Source organism: Falco peregrinus, chromosome 7 (genome assembly GCF_023634155.1).
Source record: "Falco peregrinus isolate bFalPer1 chromosome 7, bFalPer1.pri, whole genome shotgun sequence".
NCBI classification, from domain to species: domain Eukaryota; kingdom Metazoa; phylum Chordata; class Aves; order Falconiformes; family Falconidae; genus Falco; species Falco peregrinus.
In genome coordinates, this window is record NC_073727.1 from 57,715,618 (window position 1) to 57,739,220 (window position 23,603).

General features: G+C 37.7%; 1 protein-coding gene across 6 annotated transcripts in view; it reads left to right on the forward strand.

The window, feature by feature from the left end:
• WDR35 (WD repeat domain 35) overlaps positions 1 to 23,603 on the forward strand; it is a 49,202-nt gene that overhangs the window by 4,927 nt on the left and 20,672 nt on the right. For 4 of the 6 annotated variants that reach the window (XM_027790928.2, XM_027790929.2, XM_027790925.2 and 1 more), the window contains exons 5-13: positions 466 to 594; positions 811 to 944; positions 2,384 to 2,549; positions 2,645 to 2,790; positions 4,733 to 4,858; positions 8,026 to 8,211; positions 8,789 to 8,821; positions 10,560 to 10,620; positions 19,725 to 19,869. In XM_027790928.2, coding sequence (XP_027646729.2) covers positions 466 to 594; positions 811 to 944; positions 2,384 to 2,549; positions 2,645 to 2,790; positions 4,733 to 4,858; positions 8,026 to 8,211; positions 8,789 to 8,821; positions 10,560 to 10,620; positions 19,725 to 19,869 — 1,126 coding nt within the window. The remainder of the gene's footprint in view (positions 1 to 465; positions 595 to 810; positions 945 to 2,383; positions 2,550 to 2,644; positions 2,791 to 4,732; positions 4,859 to 8,025; positions 8,212 to 8,788; positions 8,822 to 10,559; positions 10,621 to 19,724; positions 19,870 to 23,603) is intronic. The other 2 variants (XM_027790926.2, XM_005240382.4) reach the window with 1 other exon arrangement.

The following is a 23,603-nucleotide window of genomic DNA, read 5'->3' on the forward strand; positions in this document are numbered from 1 at the left end:
AGTAGCTCACACCTGAACACTAGGTTTCACAACAATTACATCTGTGTAGTCTGGGGGACACTGTAGCATAGTCTTGCTAGAGTTTTATGGGAAGGGCAGAATGTTGTTTTTAATTCCTTTCCAAAACTTACTGCTACTGTAGCTCTTTGTTGTATATGACACTGCAGAGTCGTATGTAACCTACTGTCTCACGTTTACTTATAAGCAGCCCAGGTTTCTCTTGTTTCATTGAAGACCAAATTTGATTGCTTGGTAACTCATAAACTTTGTGTGCTGTATTTGGGCTTTTTTAAAACAACGTCAGGAATTCATATTGCTAAGAAATCTCATTACAGTCCTATTTGCGTCTCTTTCTAATTAGAGAGTAATTTTTCTCTTTGAGTTCAGTGATTAGCATGTACCTTGACTCCACTAGAGGATTATCAAATCAGAAGTATAACTCAGTTTTTCATTCACTACTAATAGGTGCTTGGTATGAAGAGATGATTAACAATAGAAATAAATCTGTTGTTCGAAGTATGAGCTGGAATGCTGATGGACAAAAGATTTGTATTGTATATGAAGATGGAGCTGTGATTGTTGGATCAGTGGATGGTAAAATTTAAGCTCTACTAATTGTGGTGTTACATAGCTTTTGTTTTCAGTATTATGTACATAGTGGCTCTGTTTCTCTAGATAAATACAATTGATAGTTACTTTTTAATTGTTGCTTTGACTTGCTTAAGCTGTTTTATTTTTTACATTGGTAACTTGCATCCTATTTTTGATTTTGTAGTATGTTTATTAAGTACAGTCGGTGTTCTATTACAGGCAATCGCATTTGGGGAAAAGACTTGAAAGGTACTCACCTGTGCCACGTGGCCTGGTCCTCTGATAGCAAAGTCTTACTCTTTGGAATGGCAAATGGAGAGATTCACATTTATGACAATCAGGGAAATTTTATTGTAAGTTCATGGTGGTATAATAAAGGTATTAACTTCAGCAAGCATAAATCCTTACTTCCTCTTAATTTATTTCATGTTTGTTTGTTTAGTTGGTGGATTTCAGTACTGAGAACTGGACAGGGTCTTGTGCATGAAGTTGTTGCTCAAGTTTTATGCAGCTGCAACTTTTTAATATAGTTATTTCTTTCTTGGGAGCTAAATGAATATTGCATCAACTAATGCCTTTTTGCCTTGCAATAGTTACTGAAATTGTAAAAATACATTTGGTGATACTAATTAAATTAAATTCACGTTAAAAGGACTAGCATGCTTTTTAGACTAAAGCAATAGTTTATTTTCTTATTGCCTCTGTCATTCTTTATTCCATAAGGAATGTTACGTGCTTCAGAGAAAACCTGATAAGTGGAAAAATGAAAGGAAGTGATTATAATATTGCTGCATTCCTACAACTTTGGTTTAGTTATTTATTTTTATCTGCTTACTTGGAGTATTGGACTATGACTATGACAAAATGCTAAACAGAACTAAACCACTATCTTTGAAAAGAGCAACATAATTGGAACCATATTCTTAACTTTTTAGATGCCTATTATGGTGAATTTTCTTTCCCTGTGTCCCTTTGCCTTCCTGTTTTCTTTTCTTTACCTTCCCCACTGTATCTATCTTTCTTACCACTGTGTGAGTCATGGCATTTCCAGCATGTGCTGTAAATCAGTGAAATTCTTTAAGTAAGTTGTCACTTCCCTGCCCGCCCCCCCCCCCCCATCCCCCTTTATCAACAATATATATGGTTGTGCTCTGCCCCACCGTGCTCCCACCCCCCTTCCATAATTTACCTGGTAGCCCTTCTAGAAGTGATCCAGGTGCACTCTTTCAGAAAAAGCCCTTACCTGTGTTACCAGATGTACAGGGCTAATTATTAAAAAAGTAAACTTACCTTAATTGGTGTTCTAGTTCAGACACTTATTTTTTACAATTATTTTTATATATTTTTTTAAGACACTTCTATCAAGAAAAAGCTGACAAAGTTTTGTTTTTTTTTTTTTAAATCTTTTGGCCAGGAATGGTTTGAAATTATTTTTGTTTTTTGCAAAGTGCCAGTGGGGTTCCTTATGTGTATGTGCATGTGGTGGGGACTTCTTGTTTGTTTGGGTTTGTTTCGTTTTCTGTGGTTTTAAGTTACTTTTCAAAGAATGAAAACACCAACATTAAAGTACTTCTTAGTAGTTAAAATACATGTCTTCATTTGTCTGATCTGTCTGTGAATAAGGAATTCTTTCAAACTCTTAAAATTTTGAAAGTGTGAAGATTTTTTCTTGGGACAGGAAAAATTTTTTCCATAGACATCTTGTCTTCTGCAAGGTATCAGTAGAGAGATAAATTGTTCTTCTAAATAACATTTTGTATATGACTTTAAATGATTAACCATTCTTGTCTAGGTGAAAATGAAACTGAGTTGTTTGGTGAACTTAACTGGAGCATTCAGTATTGCTGGAATACACTGGTATCATGGTACAGAAGGCTACATTGAACCAGATTGTCCTTGTCTTGCTGTCTGTTATGACAATGGAAGATGCCAGATAATGAGAGATGAGAATGACCAGAGTAGGTACAAAATGTGTGTGCTAATTACTGAACTGCTCTTGATCCAAAACATCTACTTGTGTTTATATTCTTGATGTTTATTTCTTAAAAACTAGATCCTGTTTTGATTGACACTGGTATGAATATAGTATGTATTCAGTGGAACCACTGTGGAAGCGTATTGGCGGTGGCAGGGTCCCTAAAAGCAACTTCTCAAGAAAAAGATGTAAACATTGTGCAGTTCTATACTCCGTTTGGTGAGGTAAAAATATTCAATATATATATTAAATGTTTTTTTTAATCTTAGAATGTTTTGTCTGTATGGTCATTACTGGTGGAGTTTGGATGCCAAAATGTAGGTGTTTAGTGTGTTTAATGTGCTCTAAGGTATCTAGGATATCTACCTGGATCTGGAAAGATGACACGGGACCAGGTACCCTTTTAGAACCGCAAGTTAGTGGCCAGTGCGAGAACCCAATTGCAAAGTGATGGGATATGTATAGTGTCTAACTTGGAACATCTAACTCGGATACCTCAGTTCAGACTATAGTCAGTAAGCGATTTGGAATGCTTAGGCAGCAGGTAAGATGCTAACTTAACCTCTGGGTATCAAATACAGTGAATGTTCCCCTCTATTTTTATGGCATCAGTAAAACTGAGAAACAGCTTCTGGTACCAGTAAAAGCAATGGCTCAGAAACCTCAGAAAATACTGTTTCTAATCTTCATTTGTCTGTTGGGCATATTGTCTTGTAAATGTTAAAAGACCGCTTTCCTATACATTTCTGTTCATGGTGCTACTCTTGCCTTGCAAGGTAATTTCAGATAATTTCACTTTCCCTCCTAGGCATATATCAGGAAATCAGTAAGTTAGTTTTACGTATCTGAGTGTGAGAAAGTTTGTCCCTTGTACAGAGGAAGTACTGGTTGGCTCTGGGGGTATCTGTGGTAAGCATATTGCTGTGACCTGTGCTGCGAAAGGGGTTAAGATGCAACATCATCTGTAGATTTTCCCTTAGTTGAAAGAATTAAATGGAACTGAAGACTTTGGGCAATAGTTATGTCTCTGGTTGCTGCTTCAGATCAACTGAAATAGGGGTTCCAGACTCTGTATCTAGTGTTTAGAAGTAAATTCTTCAGTGTTTAGAGTTGTTTTGTACTAGTTCTGATATTCAGGTACAGGCTTAACTTTTTGGAAGATGGTATCTTTTGACAAATGTGTGACCAGCATTGGGACTTAATATTTACATCAGATCAAAGGCATGAAAAAGGTAGTTTAGGCACAAACTAAACTTTGTTTAGGCACAAAGTTATGCCCTCAAAAGGAAAGTTAGACTTAAGCATAAGTATTGGTGTTCTGTTGAGTAAAATATTGTATTCTTTTAAAGCCTAAGATTATTCAAAATTTTGCAGTAAATAGTAGATTAATGTATCCTTTATTACATATGTCTATATTATTGGCAAACAAAAAGTTTCCCGCAAACAAGTGCTCTGTGGGACTAAGGTTATAGTTTTTGAAAACATTTTTTCCAATTGTTGCGTTCAAATTCTACAGCAAAATAAAGATACAAGAAAGAGGGAAAGCTTATTTCTTTGCTAGCTGTTAATTGTAAATAGACATGTAACTGCCTTTTGTAGACTTTTTTATGAAAGGGAATAGAGAAGAGGAAAATGTCTGTTGCCTCACTGCAATTTGTGTACCTATGCGGTTAATTCATTGTATGCTCTTGGCATAGATTAGCTATATGCTTTTGTTTAAACTAACAGCTGTAGTTAAGGGTGTTATACATCAACTGACTAATACACTTCCAACATAAATGAAACTTCTGAGGCATGTCAGATATCAGTACTATTACTGTGTTTATTTTAGTAGCTACTGAAATTAAAAAGGTGATTCAAATTGTCAACCAAAGGAAAAAATGCTTGTACTGTCATTCTTCATCTGTTATTTTTCTAAGCTGTCGCTGAGGTGGTTTAGTTTTTTCTGTCTGACAAAAAAAGAATTGAGGCAAAAGCAGTTTTATGGTAATGCGTGTTAAATAGATCCCTGTTTGTTTGTACGTGTATTGTAATTTGGAGTCATTATGGGGTACTGTAAAGAAGTTCTATGTTTGGTTTTTATCAACTATTGGAACTGTTTATGTATTTTTAGGGTGGTTTTCCTATGATAAATTCAGAACTCTTTCTTTCCTTGTTTTAAACAAGCATTTGCGCACACTGAAAGTTCCTGGCAAACAGGTATCTGCCCTGTCTTGGGAGGGAAGTGGACTGAAAATTGCACTAGCTGTTGATTCTTACATATATTTTGCAAACATTCGTCCAGATTACAAGGTATGTAGTAATGTGGCACCTAACTGTATTAATACAGGTTTCCTCTTACTCTCTTTCTGAATGAGTTGAAAAAGTAGCTTTCTCTAATACATAAATCAGTGCTTAACTTATGGTTGCTACTTGACTAACACTACTGAGCTGAAGTTTTAGTAGAATATGTGTGTCTGTTCTGGTGATGGAATGACTTAGCCATTGCTTTTATATGAATTTGTGATTTTATTTTCGTAATAGGGAAATGTGAGCTTTGTTAATATTAACAGAATTGGGCATGATTCTAAATTTGGTAGTAATTGAGGCTGTCATGTAGGTAAGGCTCCAGTGTTTTCATTGCTGTTTGGTTATACTGAGTGGGCTAAGCAATACAATGGGAATTGCTTGAGCCTTACTTTTACTGCCTTTTTTTTTTTTTTTGGTAGTGAATTACTAGTTTAAAGCAGGAGTGTTTGTGTAGAACCTTGAGCAGCAGTAATGAATGCAACCTGATAACTGTTCTTCCTACTTATATTTCAGTTTCCAACATACCTTTTACAAATATGTATTGAGCTAATTCTAAATAATGATCTTGTCTACTGTATGGGTGTTTTTTGTGTTTTGTTTTGTTTTTTTTTAGTTAGGACTATTTAACTGTAAATTTACAGTTTAAAAAAAATAGCGATTACTGTTAAGTGTACAGTATTGTGTACCTTTTTTTTCCAACACAAGGTATGTTTTTTAATCATCAGTGTGTAACTACTGTGATTAAAGAGAGTGAGTGTGTAACATGAGGAACATACTGCTGCTATATTGAAATGTATTCTTCCTCTTGGTTGTGAAAAGTCATTGGTCAGGGAGTTAAAATCACGAATCTGTTAGAAGCAGTCTCAAATTGTTTGTTGTAAATCTGCTGGAAAAGACTTTGGAAATTAGAGCTGGTAATTAGTCTTGCAGGAAATGCTACCTAATGTTTATTCTGGGAAACATGTAACAGCTGTAAGAGAGGCCTGTTGCTGTTTCTTAAACTCATCAGTATCTATAAGACCATGTGTATTTCAGGATCTGGCACAGTTTGCAAATGAATAAGATTTTGAAACTTTAGTTTTAGAAACTGCTCTTTGTTACTTTTTCCCCTCTCCTTTTTGTATATTTATAGTGGAAAAATATGTGCTCAAATTTGTTTATTTATGCAGTAAATAAACACTTAACCTGTTAGTAGTATACTTGTTTCAATGTCAAATATTTTTATGGTGTGTTGTCCTTCCATAAATAATACACATTGCTACCACTATGTTCTTTGTGATTATATCTGTAACTCCATTTTAGGAACTAGATACTGTAAAAGGTGTCAGTCATTAAATGGTAGTGATTCAAAACTGTCATTAACTTAAACTGGATTGGAATTAATGACCTGGAGATGAAGTGTTAGTATCACATTACCAATCCACTGAATAATCCGGTTTTGTGTATTTTTCAAGTGTTAAGAGAAAGGGGTTTTAAAGTTAATGTGACAGTAAAAACTATGAATTGAGCTGATCTTTTTTAAACTATTCATAGTTTACATGGTGTCTTTTTGGAGTTGTAATACCAATTTAGAGTCTATAGTGCTAGTTGCATTTCTTCTGCTGTATTGTTCAAATCTACATTTGATTTCACTTTATATCCTTATCATACAGTATTCTGGGGTCCTTTGCCACTTCTTGAAATCAGTTCTAGGTTTGACAAACAGTTTACAGTTTACTGGCTTGTTACCTTGTAACTTATTCCTCTCGTATAAATTTTGAATATTCAGAATAGTGTAAGTTCCAGTTTGCATCTCTGAAAAGGATCCTGTGGGTAGTGCTCTCAGCTGTCAAAAACTACCTTTATTCCAATCGTTTTATTGTCTTCCTGTATCCAAAATGAGCTTGATTTTCTTGAAAATCCAAGTAGGTCTTATCAGTTGGGTCATCTCTGTTCACATGACTGTTGCTTCTCTGAAAGATAATAAATAAGAGTAAATGAGTGAGGTACAACTTCCAGAGCTAAAAACATGACTGTCTAATATCAATGTCATTCTAATTCTATTATTTATTACTTCTTTTTTTTTTACATCTCTACCTTGTGTGAAAGCTAGATTTACTGATTTGTGATTCCCAGAACCATAATGCTTTTTACATCTCCCCACTCTTGTTCCTCTGGCTATATTCCACAGCATTGTGTTTGAATTCCCATAGAACTGTACTTGAGTGAAAACCTTTGGGTTCTGCCAATTTATTACCATTCAGTTTGTAGATCTATTCTAAAAGTTCTCTTGCTGATGCTTGATCATCTTGGTTTCATTCCCTGTGGAGTGTGGGAACCCTTCTGGCCAGCTCTCTCACAAGCTCTCTCTTCTCCTTCTACTAAATGCTGATGCAGAGAATTCTGTTATTTTTTTCTACAGTTGCATCACCATCTTTAAGTGGTTTGCTTTATATCTTGTTTATTTGTCAGCTTCACCTCCTTTCTGAGATATTTTTGGATTCTGCTGTGTTAGAGAGGGTTTTCATTGTTAATTTCTATAATTAAAATCAGTGGACTGCAATAAAATACATCATGATTTTTGCAGTGTTTGGATATCCCATTTCTTCTTTTGCCTTTTTGCCTTTTCTCCCACCCGTTAATGAATAATTATATTGTTCTGGCAGGGAAGGGAGGGTTTTTCTCATGTTACTAATATGGAAAAGGTGATGTGAGTTGATATAGTGCTCTAATATAATTGCTTATTTTTTGTCTGCTTCAGCAGTTGCACTGTTTGAGGTGTTTATTCTTGGAAACAAACTTAGAGTTTCCAAATCAGTAGTCATAGAGCAAGAATTTTCATGGCAAACCCCATCATCACAGTGGGTTTTCCTGTGTACCTGCCGAACAAGGAAGAAATAAGGAGAAGTGAGATCTTGTCACATTTTGAGGTTGATCCTCCAGGTCTGATTGTGACATGTTATTCTGTGTGATGGGAAGGCTTCTTTTGCCAGTTTAATAGTATGAAACTAATTTATTACCAGAGCTGTGTTCACATACTTTCAATGTATCAGTTCATCACTTGACAGATAAAGTATATTGAATACTGATTGTGTATATGAAATAAACACTTTCTTTTGTAGCTGTGAAAAATGTATTATCAAATTTTTATAATTTCTGATAGGTTTTATCAAAATTGTCTCTCTTGGCAGTGGGGTTACTGCTCCAATACGGTTGTTTACGCGTATACCCGACCTGATCGTCCAGAATACTGTGTAGTCTTTTGGGACACAAAAAACAATGAGAAGTATGTGAAATATGTCAAGAGCTTGATTTCCATAACGACTTATGGAGACTTCTGTGTTCTAGCCACTAAAGCAGATGAAAATCAACCTCAGGTAAAGTCTTTTTCTTAAATTTTCATTTGAAACGCTCTGTTCCACATGCCAGTGCTTTATAGCTGGAACAAGATGAAATGTAAAATTCTGAGTGTGTCATTCAGTTGTCATTTGACAGAATGGCACTTGAATGGGCTTGGTGCTTAAAAACAAAGAGCCTCAACAAACATAATAATGAAAATGTGCAGACTGATTAACTGCCTGTGTGCTTTTAACTCCTTGTAGCCATTAGTCACTTAATGAAACCGCAGCCTTCCAGACTAATGTTTCTAGAGACTTGTTCTAAGTATTTCTAAAGACAAGTTAAAAGCAGGAGAGCATCAGAATGGTAACAAATATTTAATTAGTCAGAAGTGGGGGAAAAAAGGGAGGGGGGAATTTTTTAGGTGGTATAAATTACGTTACCACAAACTGCTCCATTTGTTTGTTTATTTTAAAGGTAGTGACAAATGATATGATAAATATATTCTTTGGTTAATGTACTTTCTGTTAGTGTGATGTTAACTGTTACACACGGTTTTTCTTACTGAGTTCACTGTGAATTATTTCTTATATTGCTTGTATATTGCTTACAAAGGAAGAGCATGAGATGGAGTCAAATGGTGCAACGGTAAAGAAAAAAATTCTTTAGTGCTGCTTTGCTTGATTGTGCAATAAATGGTGTACTGTTATATAGATGGCAAATATGGTATACATGATCAAAATGATTTGGTGAAATTGAGTGCAATAAAATGAGATTTTTCTGTGCTGTATTTTTAAAGCAGGAAACAAACAGTGGAGGGACTTGGTGTAACTTTCTTGAGCAAAAATGAAATTTTATTTTAAATTTAATTTTAAATTTTAAATCTGAAAATTACAGATAATAAGCATCTTTCAATTCTTTTGAAATGACTCCAGCGTAATTATTAACACTGTGGGGGGTCAGCTTTTAGGAAATGAACAAACTTATCCTTTGGGTAGCAGTTCATTACAGTTGCTTTCTGAAAAACAGGTTTGTTTTGCAATACTTTTGTTCATTAGAATTGTGATTTCAAGATGGCAAAATGTACAGCAATAGCTGATGGGGCAAAAAAGACTAATTTCAGCAGGAACTATTTAAAGGTATTGCAAGTGGATGTGAATGTCAGGAAGTTATGAAAAATACTTTTGAGAGGTGTTTATCGGTGGCAGAACCAGAAAAATAAATAAATTAATTAAAATAAATCCTTGTTCAGATCTTTTTCTTTGAAAGAATGAAGTTCATACAAAAAACTAAATTATACCATTCCCACATGATTAATAAGTTATCAGTCTGTCAGTTGAAAGGGGTAATCTGTACACTTGCTGTAGTCTACTACCACAATTACATGAGTTGTTCTGGAGATAAAAGAGGTATGAAGAACTAATTATATTCCATTTCCTGGAGAGTCAGGATAACCAGTTTTGAGTTTTGGCAGCCCTGGCTTTTTTTTTTTAGCCTAAATACTTTTACTGTAAAGTTCCTACTTGATTTCCACACTTCTCATTCAAGACATTCTTATTTCCCTGTGCAATCATCATAAAGCTATGTAATTCTTGATTTGGGTCTGGAAAAAAGCATACATCAGCAACAAGAATGAAGCATTGATGTCTAGGTCGATTTTTATTTTTTTGCATCTTCCTGAATTTAGCAGACCAATCCGAGGTATCTATGCTATCAAAGCCTTCCTGAGCAGGATCACAAGAAGGGCAAAACTAACAAAACTCATTTTGTAGTGTCTGTCGTACTGCAGGGCGGAGGGATAGCCTTTATTCACAGTCCTCCCCGCATTGTACCCCTCTTGGAGGTTCAAGGAAATTGACGTCTGCAAAGGTCCTAGGGTACACAAGGGCCCTAACTTCTGGGAGCTAGCCAGGGGGTCTGATGCAGTTTATTAGATTATCTTTTGCACGAACAGCTAGGTGAGAGTTGAGTCACTGAGAAATTGCTGGTGTATCACACTAGTAAATAATCGCAGTACAGTGTGTGCCTTACGTAGCAGGGGTGAGACACAGTCTGTCTTGCCCACGTTACCTGCAGACCCTGTGGCAGTACATCCTACGTATTGTAATTTTGCCTGGTAGATTTGCTCCTTCGCTTAAAACAGCTGATCGTTTTCCTGTTTCATGCTTGGCTTTGGTTATAGTGCTAATTGGCAAACATCTCATTACTCTCATGTTTATGGTGCTTTATATTTACTGCAGTCACGGTCCCTCTGTTTTCTGTTGGTGATCAGCATCGGATTGTGTGAAACGTGGGTTATGAGATATACCTTCACAGAAAACCTTGTACTGTTTACTAATTTACAGAAAACGTGATAATAACGACACTTGTTTTTATTTCCGTACAGTATGTGCTGGTTCTCTGCAATTCTATTGGCACTCCCTTGGACCCAAAATATATTGATATTGGTAAGCAATCTGCAATAGTCTTATTCTGTTGGGTTTTTTTCTCGTCTTTATAATGAATTTCTTATGCAAGTCTGTCGTTCAATGAGCAATCACTGGTAACAGCCCTTGCATCTAAATGTTGTGATCTTGTATTGTATGTGTGGTTGTAACTATGATTTTATCTTGGCTTCTCACTTCTACTTGGACTCTCCCTGAATGTAATAAACATTTAGGGATTCCGTAGTCAGGGATTCCGATGTTGTGAACTGTAATTTGTGTTGGAAATGACTCATTAATTACTCTGTTAATAAAAATAGTGGCTTATAAAACCAGTCCTATTCCTTATTAGAAATGGCTAAATTTAAACTGATTCTTGTAGTTCATGCAAACTATTTACAATAGAATTCTTAAAAATCATTACTTTTCCTTTTTTTTTTTTTTTAATGGATGTTCTTGGTGATTCAGATTTTCATTCACAACAGTCGTAATCTCCTTTTTAAGAAAATATACTTTCTGGAAGGGGGTCTAGTTGCTCAGAGCAACTGAAATAGTTTAATTTAGACTTTCATTTGAAAATAATGTGTTGCTGCTTCCCAAATATCTTAAAGATCAACTTATCATATTTGTGTTGATAATATATTTTCCTTCCTCATGATTGCTTTATCGAAATAGTTTCAGATTATAAACGAAAAATAAAAAAATTATAAAAATCGGTGGATTATCATAGAAGTACAAAAATGCCCTCAAATCCTAAATAGATCTGAGTTCCAGGCTTTCCCTACTGCTTGTTTGGTGCAAGTGTGGAACAGGACATTGACAAGTAATTGCAAACCACTGTTTTCTGGGAGTTTTGCTGGAGAATAAAGGTCATTGATTCCACACACACACCCACACACAGATGAAAGAAGTGCAGGTAAACTGACGAATTAATCAGCATTTTGATTAATTAATCCACTTTTGTTTATTCTGGTTTTTGCTTTATTTTTGGTTTGTTATCCAAATGAATCTGGATTTGGATTCAAAGTAGATACTGTGAACCCCATTTGCATTTTCTTTTTGAAGCTCGATTCTTTGATTAACTTTTCTGTTTTGTTGAAAGGCTAAGTCATTTGTAATGAAGTTTTAACAAATAATTACTTGCTTTTGAATGAGAGAGTATCGTTACTTAAATGAAAAGTATGTACTTATTTTTAGAATTTCTTTAGTTTAGTTACCTGTTAGAAGGTATATTTGGCAGTAGACATCTAATGTGATTTGGCTACATTAGAAAGGTGGGATACACTATAGCACTGCTGTGCTCAGTGGTATAACACTCTGTGACCATACTAAAATACTTCTGAAAAGAGATAATTCTGTGCATGGTTGATACAGCAGAGGAGCGTAGCCATATTGGAACAAGTTATGGATAAAACCAGATTGCTTACTGTAAACCTGGAAAAATTCCTCTCCTCTTATTTTATTAATGTACAGGTGTCTATTTAATATGTAGTATGTAGCTTTGGATGGGTTTAATTTTTAAATAAACCAAACCAAAATCTTTTCCCTGTCCTTGCCAAAAAGAGATGTAGCTATCCTGACAAGAAACCTCATGAACTTGTTTCAATGTAAATTGCCTCCTAGAGCCATTGTTTCATCCTCTCTGCAAAAACCAGTTGTTCTGTCTAAATTAATCTTACTAGAGAAGTTAGTTCCAAGCTGTAGTACTAATACTTGGTGTTAGAATTGAACAATAAACAAACAGCCATTCTATCTGATAAAATAGATGGGGAAAGTGACTAGCAAAGTTTTGGTAAGATAGAAATGATGAGGAAAGTAATGTGAAGAACTATAAACCAAGGAAGTAACAACAATTCACAGCAGAATATAGGCAGGATTCCCTCACCCCCCACCCCAGAACAGATTAGTTGAGATCATAAATATTATTATTTTCCTCAACCAATACTACTAAACAGTTTTTTTTATATATTAACTGAGTTTGTAACTGTCATAACACTGTTCATTTTTTCAGTGATAGCAGGAGAAAATCAGCTGTAAGTCAAATATATATTATGAAATTCGTGCCCTATATTGTAGATCATAATTAAAATGAAGGGTATCCTGCTCTGATGAATCAGTTTGACTTTTGTTGTATGGAATGTGTATGAAATATTGTGGTACATTTTTAGTCCCATAATTTCTGTCTATGTCAATTTGATACCCTCTTGCCACCTTTTACAATAGGGATGGCACATCAGAATCTTAAGGAATAAAGTGCCCAGGAAATTCAATACCAAGAATTTTACAATGGATGGAGAAAAAAACAAACAAAAACAACCCAAAACTGAGCACTGAAGTAAGATGTGGTGGGTGGTTGTGGTGTGGGTGGGGTGTCTGTTGTGTCCCCCTGTCCTGTCCCCACATCTGATCAGATGTCTGTACTATGTGTGCCTACTGGTCTCCTGGATTTACTTGACAGGTGGGTTTGGGGCAGTGGGAGGAGGATTCAGGGATTTACAGGGAGTAGTTCATCTATTTCTACAGTTGACATCTAAAACAAGTTCAATGAATCATTCCTGAAAGAGATCTTTTTGCTCTCCATTGGGTAGAAAGAAGCCCAGGGCAACCAGCTTGTCTTTGTCAGAGATGCCTAAAAATAGGGTACACATCTAACTCCACATTTAAACTCTTCCCTTTGCATTTTTCTAGTGCTCTGTACGTGTGAGCTTTCTAAATCTATTTGTGAATTTTTATTTATTTACATTATAAGCAAATTTATCAGTATCTTTACAATTCCCCCATTACGACCCATCTCCCTACAGCTGTCTACGCAAAAAAAGGATCTTCTTCAGTGACTGAAAACAGTTAAAGAGAAATGCTATTTAACTGAAAATGCTGCTATTGTTCCAAATGCATTTGAATTGTGTTGAAGAGATTAAACAATCTGGAAGAAGCTTCTCTTCCTTTAGCTTAACTAAGCTTTCTGAATTCTGCTGCGGTTCCCTCCAGTGTCAGAGGTTCAGTTTAGTGCATAGATTTACCATGCTTTTTCCTAGTGTGAGTTAATTTGTGAAAATGCTAGGCAACCTTCAGCCTCATAGACAGGCAAATACTTGAGGCTAGGAATATTTGCATTTTTTAGTCCTGAAAAATTTCTGTAGTCTCAGTAGTTCAAACATAACAAGCAAGTCTTTCATTGCTGCTGTGTAGTAAAGACAGCCAAAGAGTCAACCCTTTTTTAATATATGCGTCCTATAAGACTAAAGTTAGCCCACCAAACTTACGGATGAGATTGAGGGTGAAAGTGAAAAGCAAACGCCTATAAATGAAATGCTTTTGGAACATACTGGGCTGGTTTTATCATAGCTGCTTTCCTCTTTTGTAACTTTTGAAGATACAGATTTATAGAACAACTTGAAATGTTTCTAATGTGAGGTCAGTTTGTGCGAGGTGTAGACAGCTGTACACATTCAAGGTCTTAATATACAGTATATCATGCTTATTATCACAGTTGGAGCTTCTTGGCAGTAGAAAATATAATTGTTCCAGTTTGACAGGGTGCTGAGCTTAAGCAGCTGGCTGGCCTTGCTGAGGTCAATAGAGAGAGAAGACCTTGTAAAACCTTAAAGGCAGAAGACCTTTCTGTAAGTTGTTTAAAAATTCCAGTTGGTGCACCATTTCTAACAAAATCATGATCCCTTTGTCCTGTTTATAATTGATTTTTCATTTATCTGCTGAGAGTAATCATTAATAGTTTAAGATAGCACCAATATAAAAGTAAAATCAACATATCTCTTAGAATAATTGGAGGAGTGCTACTGATTTATGAAAAACATAGTCATATATGTGGAATTCTTTTTCTTCTTTCTACTGAAACAGTTTTTCAGGCTATTCTTTTAGTAAAGTGATAAATTGTTGCATTGAGTTCTCTCCAGAAATAATTTACTTAGGTAATTTTTGTTTTGAGCTCTTGTTTTTGTTTCAGACTTCCAAGTACCATCTTTCAGAATGGTTTAAAAACACTTAGATGGTTAGTTTATTTGATTTTCATAAGTGCTTATGAAAAATGCCTCCTTGTATAGTAGGATGTTCCTCAACAGACCGCTTGGTATCTGTGTACTTCTGTCTATTCTTAAGTGGGTGTTCATGACTGCCATGAATTTAAACTAAATTTTTTTTTGACTGGCTGTAATTACTGCAAATTGAACACACATCATCTTTTTTTTTTTTTTACCAGACTGCCCCTTGTTGGAATTGTAATCACCTGGTGCTCTACTTAACATAAAGATTTTACTCCTCCTTGAGACTCTGGTGCCCTGCAGGTCTCTTGGGCTCTGACCTGGTAGAAAATTGATAGTGGGGGGAAAAAAAAGACTGCTAATCTAGGGATGCAAAGTAGCTGGTGGAGCCTTTGAATAATGCATCTGAGAATGTGTTAGGGCACAATTTGTACAAATTGTCAGTTTATATAATTTTATAAAAATGTTTCAGCAAAGTGCTATTAATGTTCTAACAACAAAGTAATTGGGATGGTGCACAATGTTTGATTTGCCCCCAGAAGATGCAAATCTCATGTTGTTGGGCTCTAAGCCAATAGTTCAAGGTCTCTCTCTCAAAAAAAGTGATTATTACCTTTATTCTGTTGAATTTTTAATTATGTCATTAGCTTTCTAATACTTGCCTCTGCTATGATGGCAAAGAGGATTAATCAGTCATTATGTGGTGAAGGGCCATCACTTCAACTTTCTTTAGACATTGATGGATGGTAACATCTTAAAGCTCTTCCTCATGTTGCTTTTTTTGTCCAAGGGCATTTTTCTTCCTGTGCCTTGTGTTTAGGGTCCTTTACAATAGCTAGTGTTTGCTAGTGCATAAATTAGTCTTTTCTCCATTGTCTAGCATTATTATGTTCCATCCTACTAAGGTACAAAAATGAAGCAACACAGTTTCTTCTGTGCTTGTTTCACAGGCTTTTTGTCAAAAGTTCTTTCATGAATAACTAAACATAAATTACAGAAGGTTAAATATCTTGTTATATAATATCTTTTTAATGGAAACACAACAGATGGTATCTGCTAAGAAAATGTCACTTAGGCTGGATTATATCATCTTCTTACATGTGCTTAGGAGCGCTGACATAATGAAGTGTTGAGTTATCTTTCACATGTGTGTTCGTGCCCAGTGAAAGGAATACAACAGCCTGATCAGCGTGCATGTGGGTTAAAGGCAGAGTGCTGGAGTCATGCCTAGGTGTCTTGCCTCCCTCCTGGATGCCAACAAGAATGACTGACCTACCTGTGAAACAGCACTTAAAGTTGTTCCTGTTACTTAAAGTTGATAATTTTTTAGTATTTGTTCTTCTGTAAACTGTGGTCATTCCCGAGTTGTCCCATGTGCAGTTCAGTTGTCCCTGCTGCTGTCTGATGTTCTCCTCTATTTATAAGCTAACAATTCTAAAGCCATTTGAATCAAGCCCTAAAATGAGGTAGATGTTATTGATCAGACAAAGTTTGTCCCAGTTTCTCAGGAACACCCTGTAACAGACTGTTAGTAACAGTTTAGTCTTGTGTCTGTCAGATTGCTTTCTCTCCATCAGATTTAGGTGGGATTACTTTTCTCTCTTGTGTTTGTATATCCTGTTTCATATACTAGAAAGTGTCTCAGCTTTTTCATGCAGCTAAGTAAAATAGTCATGGATTTTGTTTTCCATCTGCTATTTTGTAAAGATTAGACATGAAAGCAGGTGTGTTCTGTCTGTTTTGGAGTGAGATGGAGTGAGTGTGGATGAAATGCAGACACTGCAGAAAGCTATTAGAGATTCCTGGATATTTAAGAAATTAAGTTTCTCTCCTTAAGGGAGGAGGTTTTATGAAGCAGCAGTGAAGAGAAATGAGGTGAGAAGAGAAAAAAAAGGCCAGGGAAAACTTAGAAGGCGCAGTTGTTTCACATGTTGTTGGTGTTTTGATGGGATGGTATGTTTAATCTTTTTCAGTATGTAATTGCTAAAAGGTCACCTGTTTAACATATTTTCAAGGTCTGAAAACTGAGTATTAAGACATTAATACTGAAGGTAGCTAGCTGCAAAATAAGTGGGAAGAGCTAGGCAATCTAAGAAGTCAGTATTTAGCATAGAAAGCTGCTGTGCAGTAGAAATGCTGAGCAGAGGAGTGTCCAAATCTCTTGCCTCCTTCTCACTTAAGGTGCGTTTTTTTCTGCTTGCTTAATAGTCAGAACATGAATTCTTGGAAAAGCACAGATGCCCGAGCGAGTTGCACTTGCTGCTACAATCAAGGCCACTGTATAAGATGACAGTACCTCCCTTTACTGAAGGAAACTAAGTAGCTAAACCAGCTGCCTAGAAAGGTATTCTAGATCTTAGCTTGAAGGTATTGAAAGGAGCCTTTCCTTTCCCAAGAAAGGACAAATCCTGTTCCTTCCTTCTCTGCCTCAGTAACAGCCCAGACTTGGAGTGGCTGGGGCATCCTGTCCTCATGTTGAATCTATGCTGTTACACAGTCAAAAAGGAAAGCATTTTAGGAGCAGAGTGTAGCCCAGTGAATAAGGCTCTGAGATGAAAGGGGAATAGAACAGAATACTTTGTTGGAAGGGAGCTAACAATGATCATCTAGTTCAACTGCCTGACCACGCCAGGGCTGACCAATAGTTAAGCGTATTTTTCAAATGCTTCTTAAACACTGACAGGCTTGGGGCATCCACCACCTCTCTGTTCCAGTGTCTGACCACCCTCTTGGTAAAGAAATGCTTCCTAATTTCCAGTCTAGACTTGGATTTTAGTTTATTTTTCCACAGATTTTTTTTGTTTGTATTTTTTGTTTGCTTGTTTAATAACTGTCCAGTATAAAATGCTAAAGCAATTCTAGAAAAAATCCTGTATGTCCTACTTTCATGCAACTGTTTAAGCTATATAGGCAATTTTGTAAAAGCATCAGTTCCCACATATACTTGCTGCTCTTCCAGATGTGTTTTTGAATGGATCTGATCCTGGTGACTGTGTCTGCATGCTCTGTGTCCCCTTCCATGCGATTTCACATTTGGCTTAAATCCAATCATCATTTAGCCCTGCCCTCCATGCTGGCTGCTCATTCCTGCCCTCTCCAGCATTTGTGATTTTTCTCTTTAATCCAACTAAAACTAATCTTTTATTTATTTAATTTTGAGGCCAGTTAAATGAATGACCTGTTCCAACTTACTCTGTGGTCAAGCTACTGCTAGAGCTGGTATAGAAGAAGTGCCAAGGAAATGTATCAGGGGTTGGTGTGTGGGATTTTTTTGACAGCAACAATCAGTTTAAGTCTTAGGCATGTTCATAAAATGCCTAATTGATTGTATTCCTCTGGATAAAGCATAGATGTGTTGCCATCTTGTTTCTGGATCACAACAGAAGTTATATGAACATCCTTTTTTTCCCAGATTGGGGTACTTCAGTGTGTGCACAAATGACTAAGTTTAGGCTTCATGGAAGCTGTAGGTCAAAAAGGAAGTCACCTAATGAGTCTGAGGAATGCCCATGGCTTTCAGATATGGCCTTGCTTTAGCATTGTCTTGGACTAAAGGGTTTAAACGCTGACTAAGCTGAGTCCAAATGTGAGGCTTAGTACTAAAATCGAGTGATTTGAGCAAGAGGAAATCTTATTCCCTCACAGGTCAGGAGATTCTCATGTTTCATTTTTAAAGGATAAAAGGGTGGATTATTATGGCATGTACAGCTGCAAGGTAATAAAAGAAACAGGAAATACATAGATTTGTTTAATGCTGTTAATGAAATGGGAGACTGTATCCTTCAGTTCTATGTGACTAATTATTGAAATGAATGTGATTATATAAAATATACTGAGTTGTATATAATGTGAGCAATACAGTTGTTTACATGTTAAGCATCATCACGAAGCCTTCTTACAGGGTATTTACATTTATACTAAAAATTATAATACAGCCATTGGGTAGCTTATGTAATCCTCTTGGTTTCAAAGAAATGAAATCTGTTCAACCAATCTTCCCGTCTGTCTCTCGTAGCCCTGCTCTTCTTTATGGCAGGCTTATAGCTCCCTCCAGAGTTCTGTTCTGTGTTAAAATACAGAAAAAATTGAGATTCACTGTAAAATAATTAGATTTTGTGCGCACAGCATGTTATATGTATGACTCAATGTTTCACTAACAGGCTGAGATACACAATTCTTTTGAATTTCCCTGTTTTGTCTGGTAGTGTACTGGTTTACTTGTAGAATTTGAAGATATTGAGGGATTTAATTGATAGGTTTCTACATTTTTCTATGCCTTTTTATGTGTTCACTGGTTTTCAGAAAGTTGAAACAAAGAATTGTCAAAAGGCCATAATACATTCAAGAGAGTGTATCACAAAGAATAATGTAATGGTTTGAGTGCATATATATATATACACACTTTTTTTCCTTTGTTCACCGAACATTGACAGCTGGAACAAGATACCCAATTTACCTGCGTATTCTAAATTGACTTAGGGCTAAAGTAAAGACAATTTCCTGCCTTCCTACACTGATCTTTGGATGCAAAGAAGTAAGACTAAGTGCATGCTTTGCTATGTATTTAATTTGCTGCCATGCAGATAATAGCTGGGCCAAATAACAATTCCTTAAGATACCAACAGCATGTCTAGGTCTTCTCTAACTCAAAATTTCTTAACTGTTCCTAAGTGGCACCAATCAGAGAAACTCTTCTAGACCGTCAACTTTTGAGTTCTTCCTTGTATTTGAATAATTACAAATATGTCAGATATGGGGGTACTTTATAGATCATCTTGAGATTTGAGATATCCCTGAATTGGTCATTAACTTGAAAATTTTTCTATATGTATTTGATGTCTTCTGCATTAGCACACGGAAACTTGCTGAAATAATAGGAACAAAAGTGTTAATTTTAAAATCAGGACTCTTTACAGGATTTCTCTGTTCTTCTGAACAAGGCCCCAGTGAAATTTCTTAGCAATTAATGAAAACTGCTGCTAGGTTGTGTGGTGTGTTTTTTGTTCTCGTTTGATTTTTGCTTTTAACCTATAGAGGTGTGGTTTCATGCACCTGGGAAAAAGTTTATAAATCAGCATCCAGTCCAATACTTGCTGCTCTAATTTTACAACCATTTGGGTTTCATAACAGGGCCGTTGTTTGTCACAATGACCAAAACACATGTGATAGCAGCTTCAAAAGAAGCGTTTTACATCTGGCAGTACCGTGTGGCCAAGAAGCTCACAGCCATGGAAATTAATCAGGTAGCACGGACCAGAAAAGAAGGCAGGGAAAGGTTTGTCTTCAGGCTTTGTCATTTTTCTTCCTTTGCATTGGTGTCATTGATAATGATGGATTCTCCTATGCTTAAAATGTGAACTCTGTCTTTTCATTTTTTTATTTAGATTTGTTGACTTTTAGGCCTGTAAGATTAAATACTAAAGAATAGTTTTTCCATAACAAATGTGTGTGTGATCCAAGTCTTGTAGACTTTTTTTGATTAGTTCCTGTTAAGTGTCTGCATTTACTCGCTGCCTGCTTCCCTTAGAGCTGTATGTCTTGAAGCTTCCCCCGCCCCCTCCTTTTTTTCCTCTGTACTTTTAATTTCTAGGCAGCTATATTCCCTCTGATAACTTTAACTGCTTCTTGTGTGTCAATGGCTATAAGGATATAGTCAATCCTAGCTAGTTTGCTACGTACACTTGTGTCTGATTGTATCTTTGACATCTAATCCTGTATGGTGTTTTATCCTCTCAAACTAAACAGGCCAAAGTCAACATCATCTTGCCTCCAAAATACTTCCTTCCCAGGCACTCATTAGTGGCATTAATTTTCCTGTCACCTCCACAAGCTTGCAACTTTGTTATAATTTTCTTTTGTTTATTTTGTTTTCTTTTATAGAAAGATGCTATAGCTTCTCTATGAATCTACCATCTTCTGCCACCATATATCCGTAATAATGAGTAAATATATGTACGTGGTGTAATAACTTACAATGTCCCAGCCTTTGCCAAGATTGTAAATTAGACAGAAATACTGAAAAAGTAAATACTTGTAATTCAACATAAACTAGGGGGTTTTAGTATTCTAAAATCTTTCCTAATGCTGCTTTTTAAGGCAAAAGAGAAGGTATGATGAAGTATTGAATACAGTAATATGTAAGTTTTGTGGATGTCAAGGTGAAGCTCTCCATAAGTATGGAGAAGGGCCTGAGGAATTATGGAGGTGCATGTTTGAAAAGAGACAGTTGGGGCAGCTGATGGTTTGCAGGAACTTTTTGTTGCAGAATAAAATTTTATAGGTTATGTCGTAGGGCAGTTTGCAGGAAGGGTGCTATCCCTCTAACTGCTCAAAAAGGTGAGCTTCAGAAGTGGTCATCACCCCTGCAGAAGAAACCCAGCCATGGTTTCCACTCGGCCAAAAGCCAGTGCCAGAAGGCATGTGATGACCCAGACGGGAGCTCCCATGTAACCATGCAGCAGCCCAGGTCATGGGCTGCAGGGGGGCCTCAGGCTGTCACTGCTACCAGAGGGCAGCAGAGATAACACCTGTGTGAGGTGCAACCAGGGGGGACGAAGGTCTGCTCAGCCTGGTGGCAGAGCTGAAAGGGGAAATAGAAAGGTTAAGGAGTATCAGGGAGTGTGAGAGGGAGAGACTAGTGGAGCCACTCTCTGCTGTCACTGAGCCAAATGCACCATATGGACACATCACAAGAAGGGGAGGCTTCCTTACCTGCTCACCACCAGGCAGATGGGAGGGGTCTAAAGTGATGGGGAGAATGGAAACAGGCCCCTGCTTGGGGCAGCAGGTGGATCACCCCCCCTGGCCTGATTCACCTTCCCATACCAGTGGCTCTGGAAGCTGAAGGCCAGGAAAATGATAATGTGGATGAAAGCCTGTCCACGTAGGAGGAATTACCTAGGGACAGTCAACCCCACACACCATGACCAGCTCTGCTAGAAAGAAGAGAGTGGTGGTTGTCATTGGCAACTGCTCTGAGAGGAAGGGGAGCCCAATATGCCAACCAGATCCAACCCATAGGGAAGCCTGCTGCCTCCTCGGGGCGGGTAAGGACTGTCACTAGAAAACTCCCTTGTCTGGTGTGGCCCTCTGATTACTACCCATCATGGGTCTTTCAAGTTGGCAGTGAAGTCCAAACAACAAGTCTGAGGGCAATCAAGATAGATGTCAGGGTTTTGGGATGACTGGTTGAGAGATCAGGAGCACAAGCAGTGTTTTCCTCTATCCTGGCAGTTGCAGGGAACAATGGGGTGTGTAATCAGAAGATCACACAGATCAATACCTGGCTCCAGGCTTGTTGTCAATGGCTAAATTTAGTCTTTTTGATCGTGAGTCAATTTACATGGCAACAAGTGGGGTTTACATGTCTTAAAGTGGGAAAACATTCTAGGTCAGGAGTTAGCAGGGCTCACAGAGAGCTTTACACTAAATTTGAGGGGGAAGGGAATAAAACCAAGCTTGTTAGAGATGAGCCTGGGGGCAGCATGCCAGGGTTGGAGGTGAGATCAATAGCACAGCTGAAGTGCATCTGTGCTAATGCCTGAAGCATGGACAACAAACAGGAGGAGCTGGAAGCCATAATACAGCAGGAAGGCTGTGACATGATTGCCATCACGGAAACATGGTGGGATAACTCGCATGACTGGAGTAATGCAATGGATGGCTACAAACTCTTTGGAAGGGATAGGCAAGGAGGGAGAGGCGGTGGAGTATCTCTGTATGTCAGGGAGTGTTTCAACTGCCCAGAGCTCAATGATGGTGACAGTAGGGTTGAGTGTTTAAGGGTAAGAACCGGGGGGAGGGCCCACAAGGTGGGTATCCTGGTGGAAGTCAGTTATAGACCACCCAGCCAGGACAACAAGGCAGATGAAACATTCTACAAGCAGCTGGGAGAAGTCTCAAGATCACTAACCCTTGTTCTCCTGGGGGACTTCAGCCTACCAGATGTCTACTGGAAATATAACACAGCAGAGAGGAAACGGTCTAGGAAGTTGCTGGAGCATAAGATAGCAGCCTGACACAGCTGGTCAGTGAGCCAACCTGGGGAGATGCCCCGCTGGACCTGCTGTTTGCAAACAGGGAAGGACTGGTGGGTGATGTGGTGGTTGGAGGACATCTTGGGCATGGCAATCATGAGATAACAGATTTTTCAGCTCTCGGAAGGAAGGACGGGGGTCTGCAGAACCACTGCGTTGGAATTGTGGAGGGCTGACTTTGGCCTGTTTGAGAGCCTGGTTGACAGTGCCTTGGGAGACAATTCTGAAGGGCCAAGAGGACCAGGAAGGCTGGACCTTCTTCAAGAAGGAAGTCTTAAAGGTACAGGAGCAGGCTGTCCCCATGTGCTGGAAAATGAGCCAGTGGGGGAGAAGGCTGGCCTGGCCGAACAGAGAGATTTGGCTGGAACTTGGGGTAAAAAAGGAGAGTTTACCACCTTTGGAAGAAGGGGCAGCCAACTCTGGAGGACTATAAAGATGTCACAAGGTTATGCAGGGTGAAAATTAGAGAGGTGAAAGCCCAGCTAGGACTCAGGCTGGCCACTGCCATGAAAGATAACAAAAAATGTTTTTACAAATGCATTAGAAACAAAAGGAGGGCCAAGGATAATCCACATCCTTTATTGGATGTGATGGGGAACATTGCCACAAAGGATGAGGAAAAGGCTGAGGTACTCAATGCTTCCTTTGCCTCGGTCTTTGATAGCAAGACCAGCTTCCCTCTGGGTACTCAGCCCCCTGAGCTGGAAGACAGGGATGAGGAGGAGCAGAATAAAGTCCCCACAGCCCAGGAGGAAACGGTCAGTGACCTGCTGCTCCACTTAGACATGCACAAGTCTATGGGGCTGGATGGGATCCACCCGAGGGTGCTGAGGGAGTTGGCAGAGGAGCTTGCCAAGACACTCTCCATCATTTATCAATAGTCCTGGCAAACTGGGGAGGTCCCAGCAGACTGGAGGTTAGCCAGTGTGATGCCCACCTACAAGAAGGGCAGGATGGAGGATCCAGGGAACTA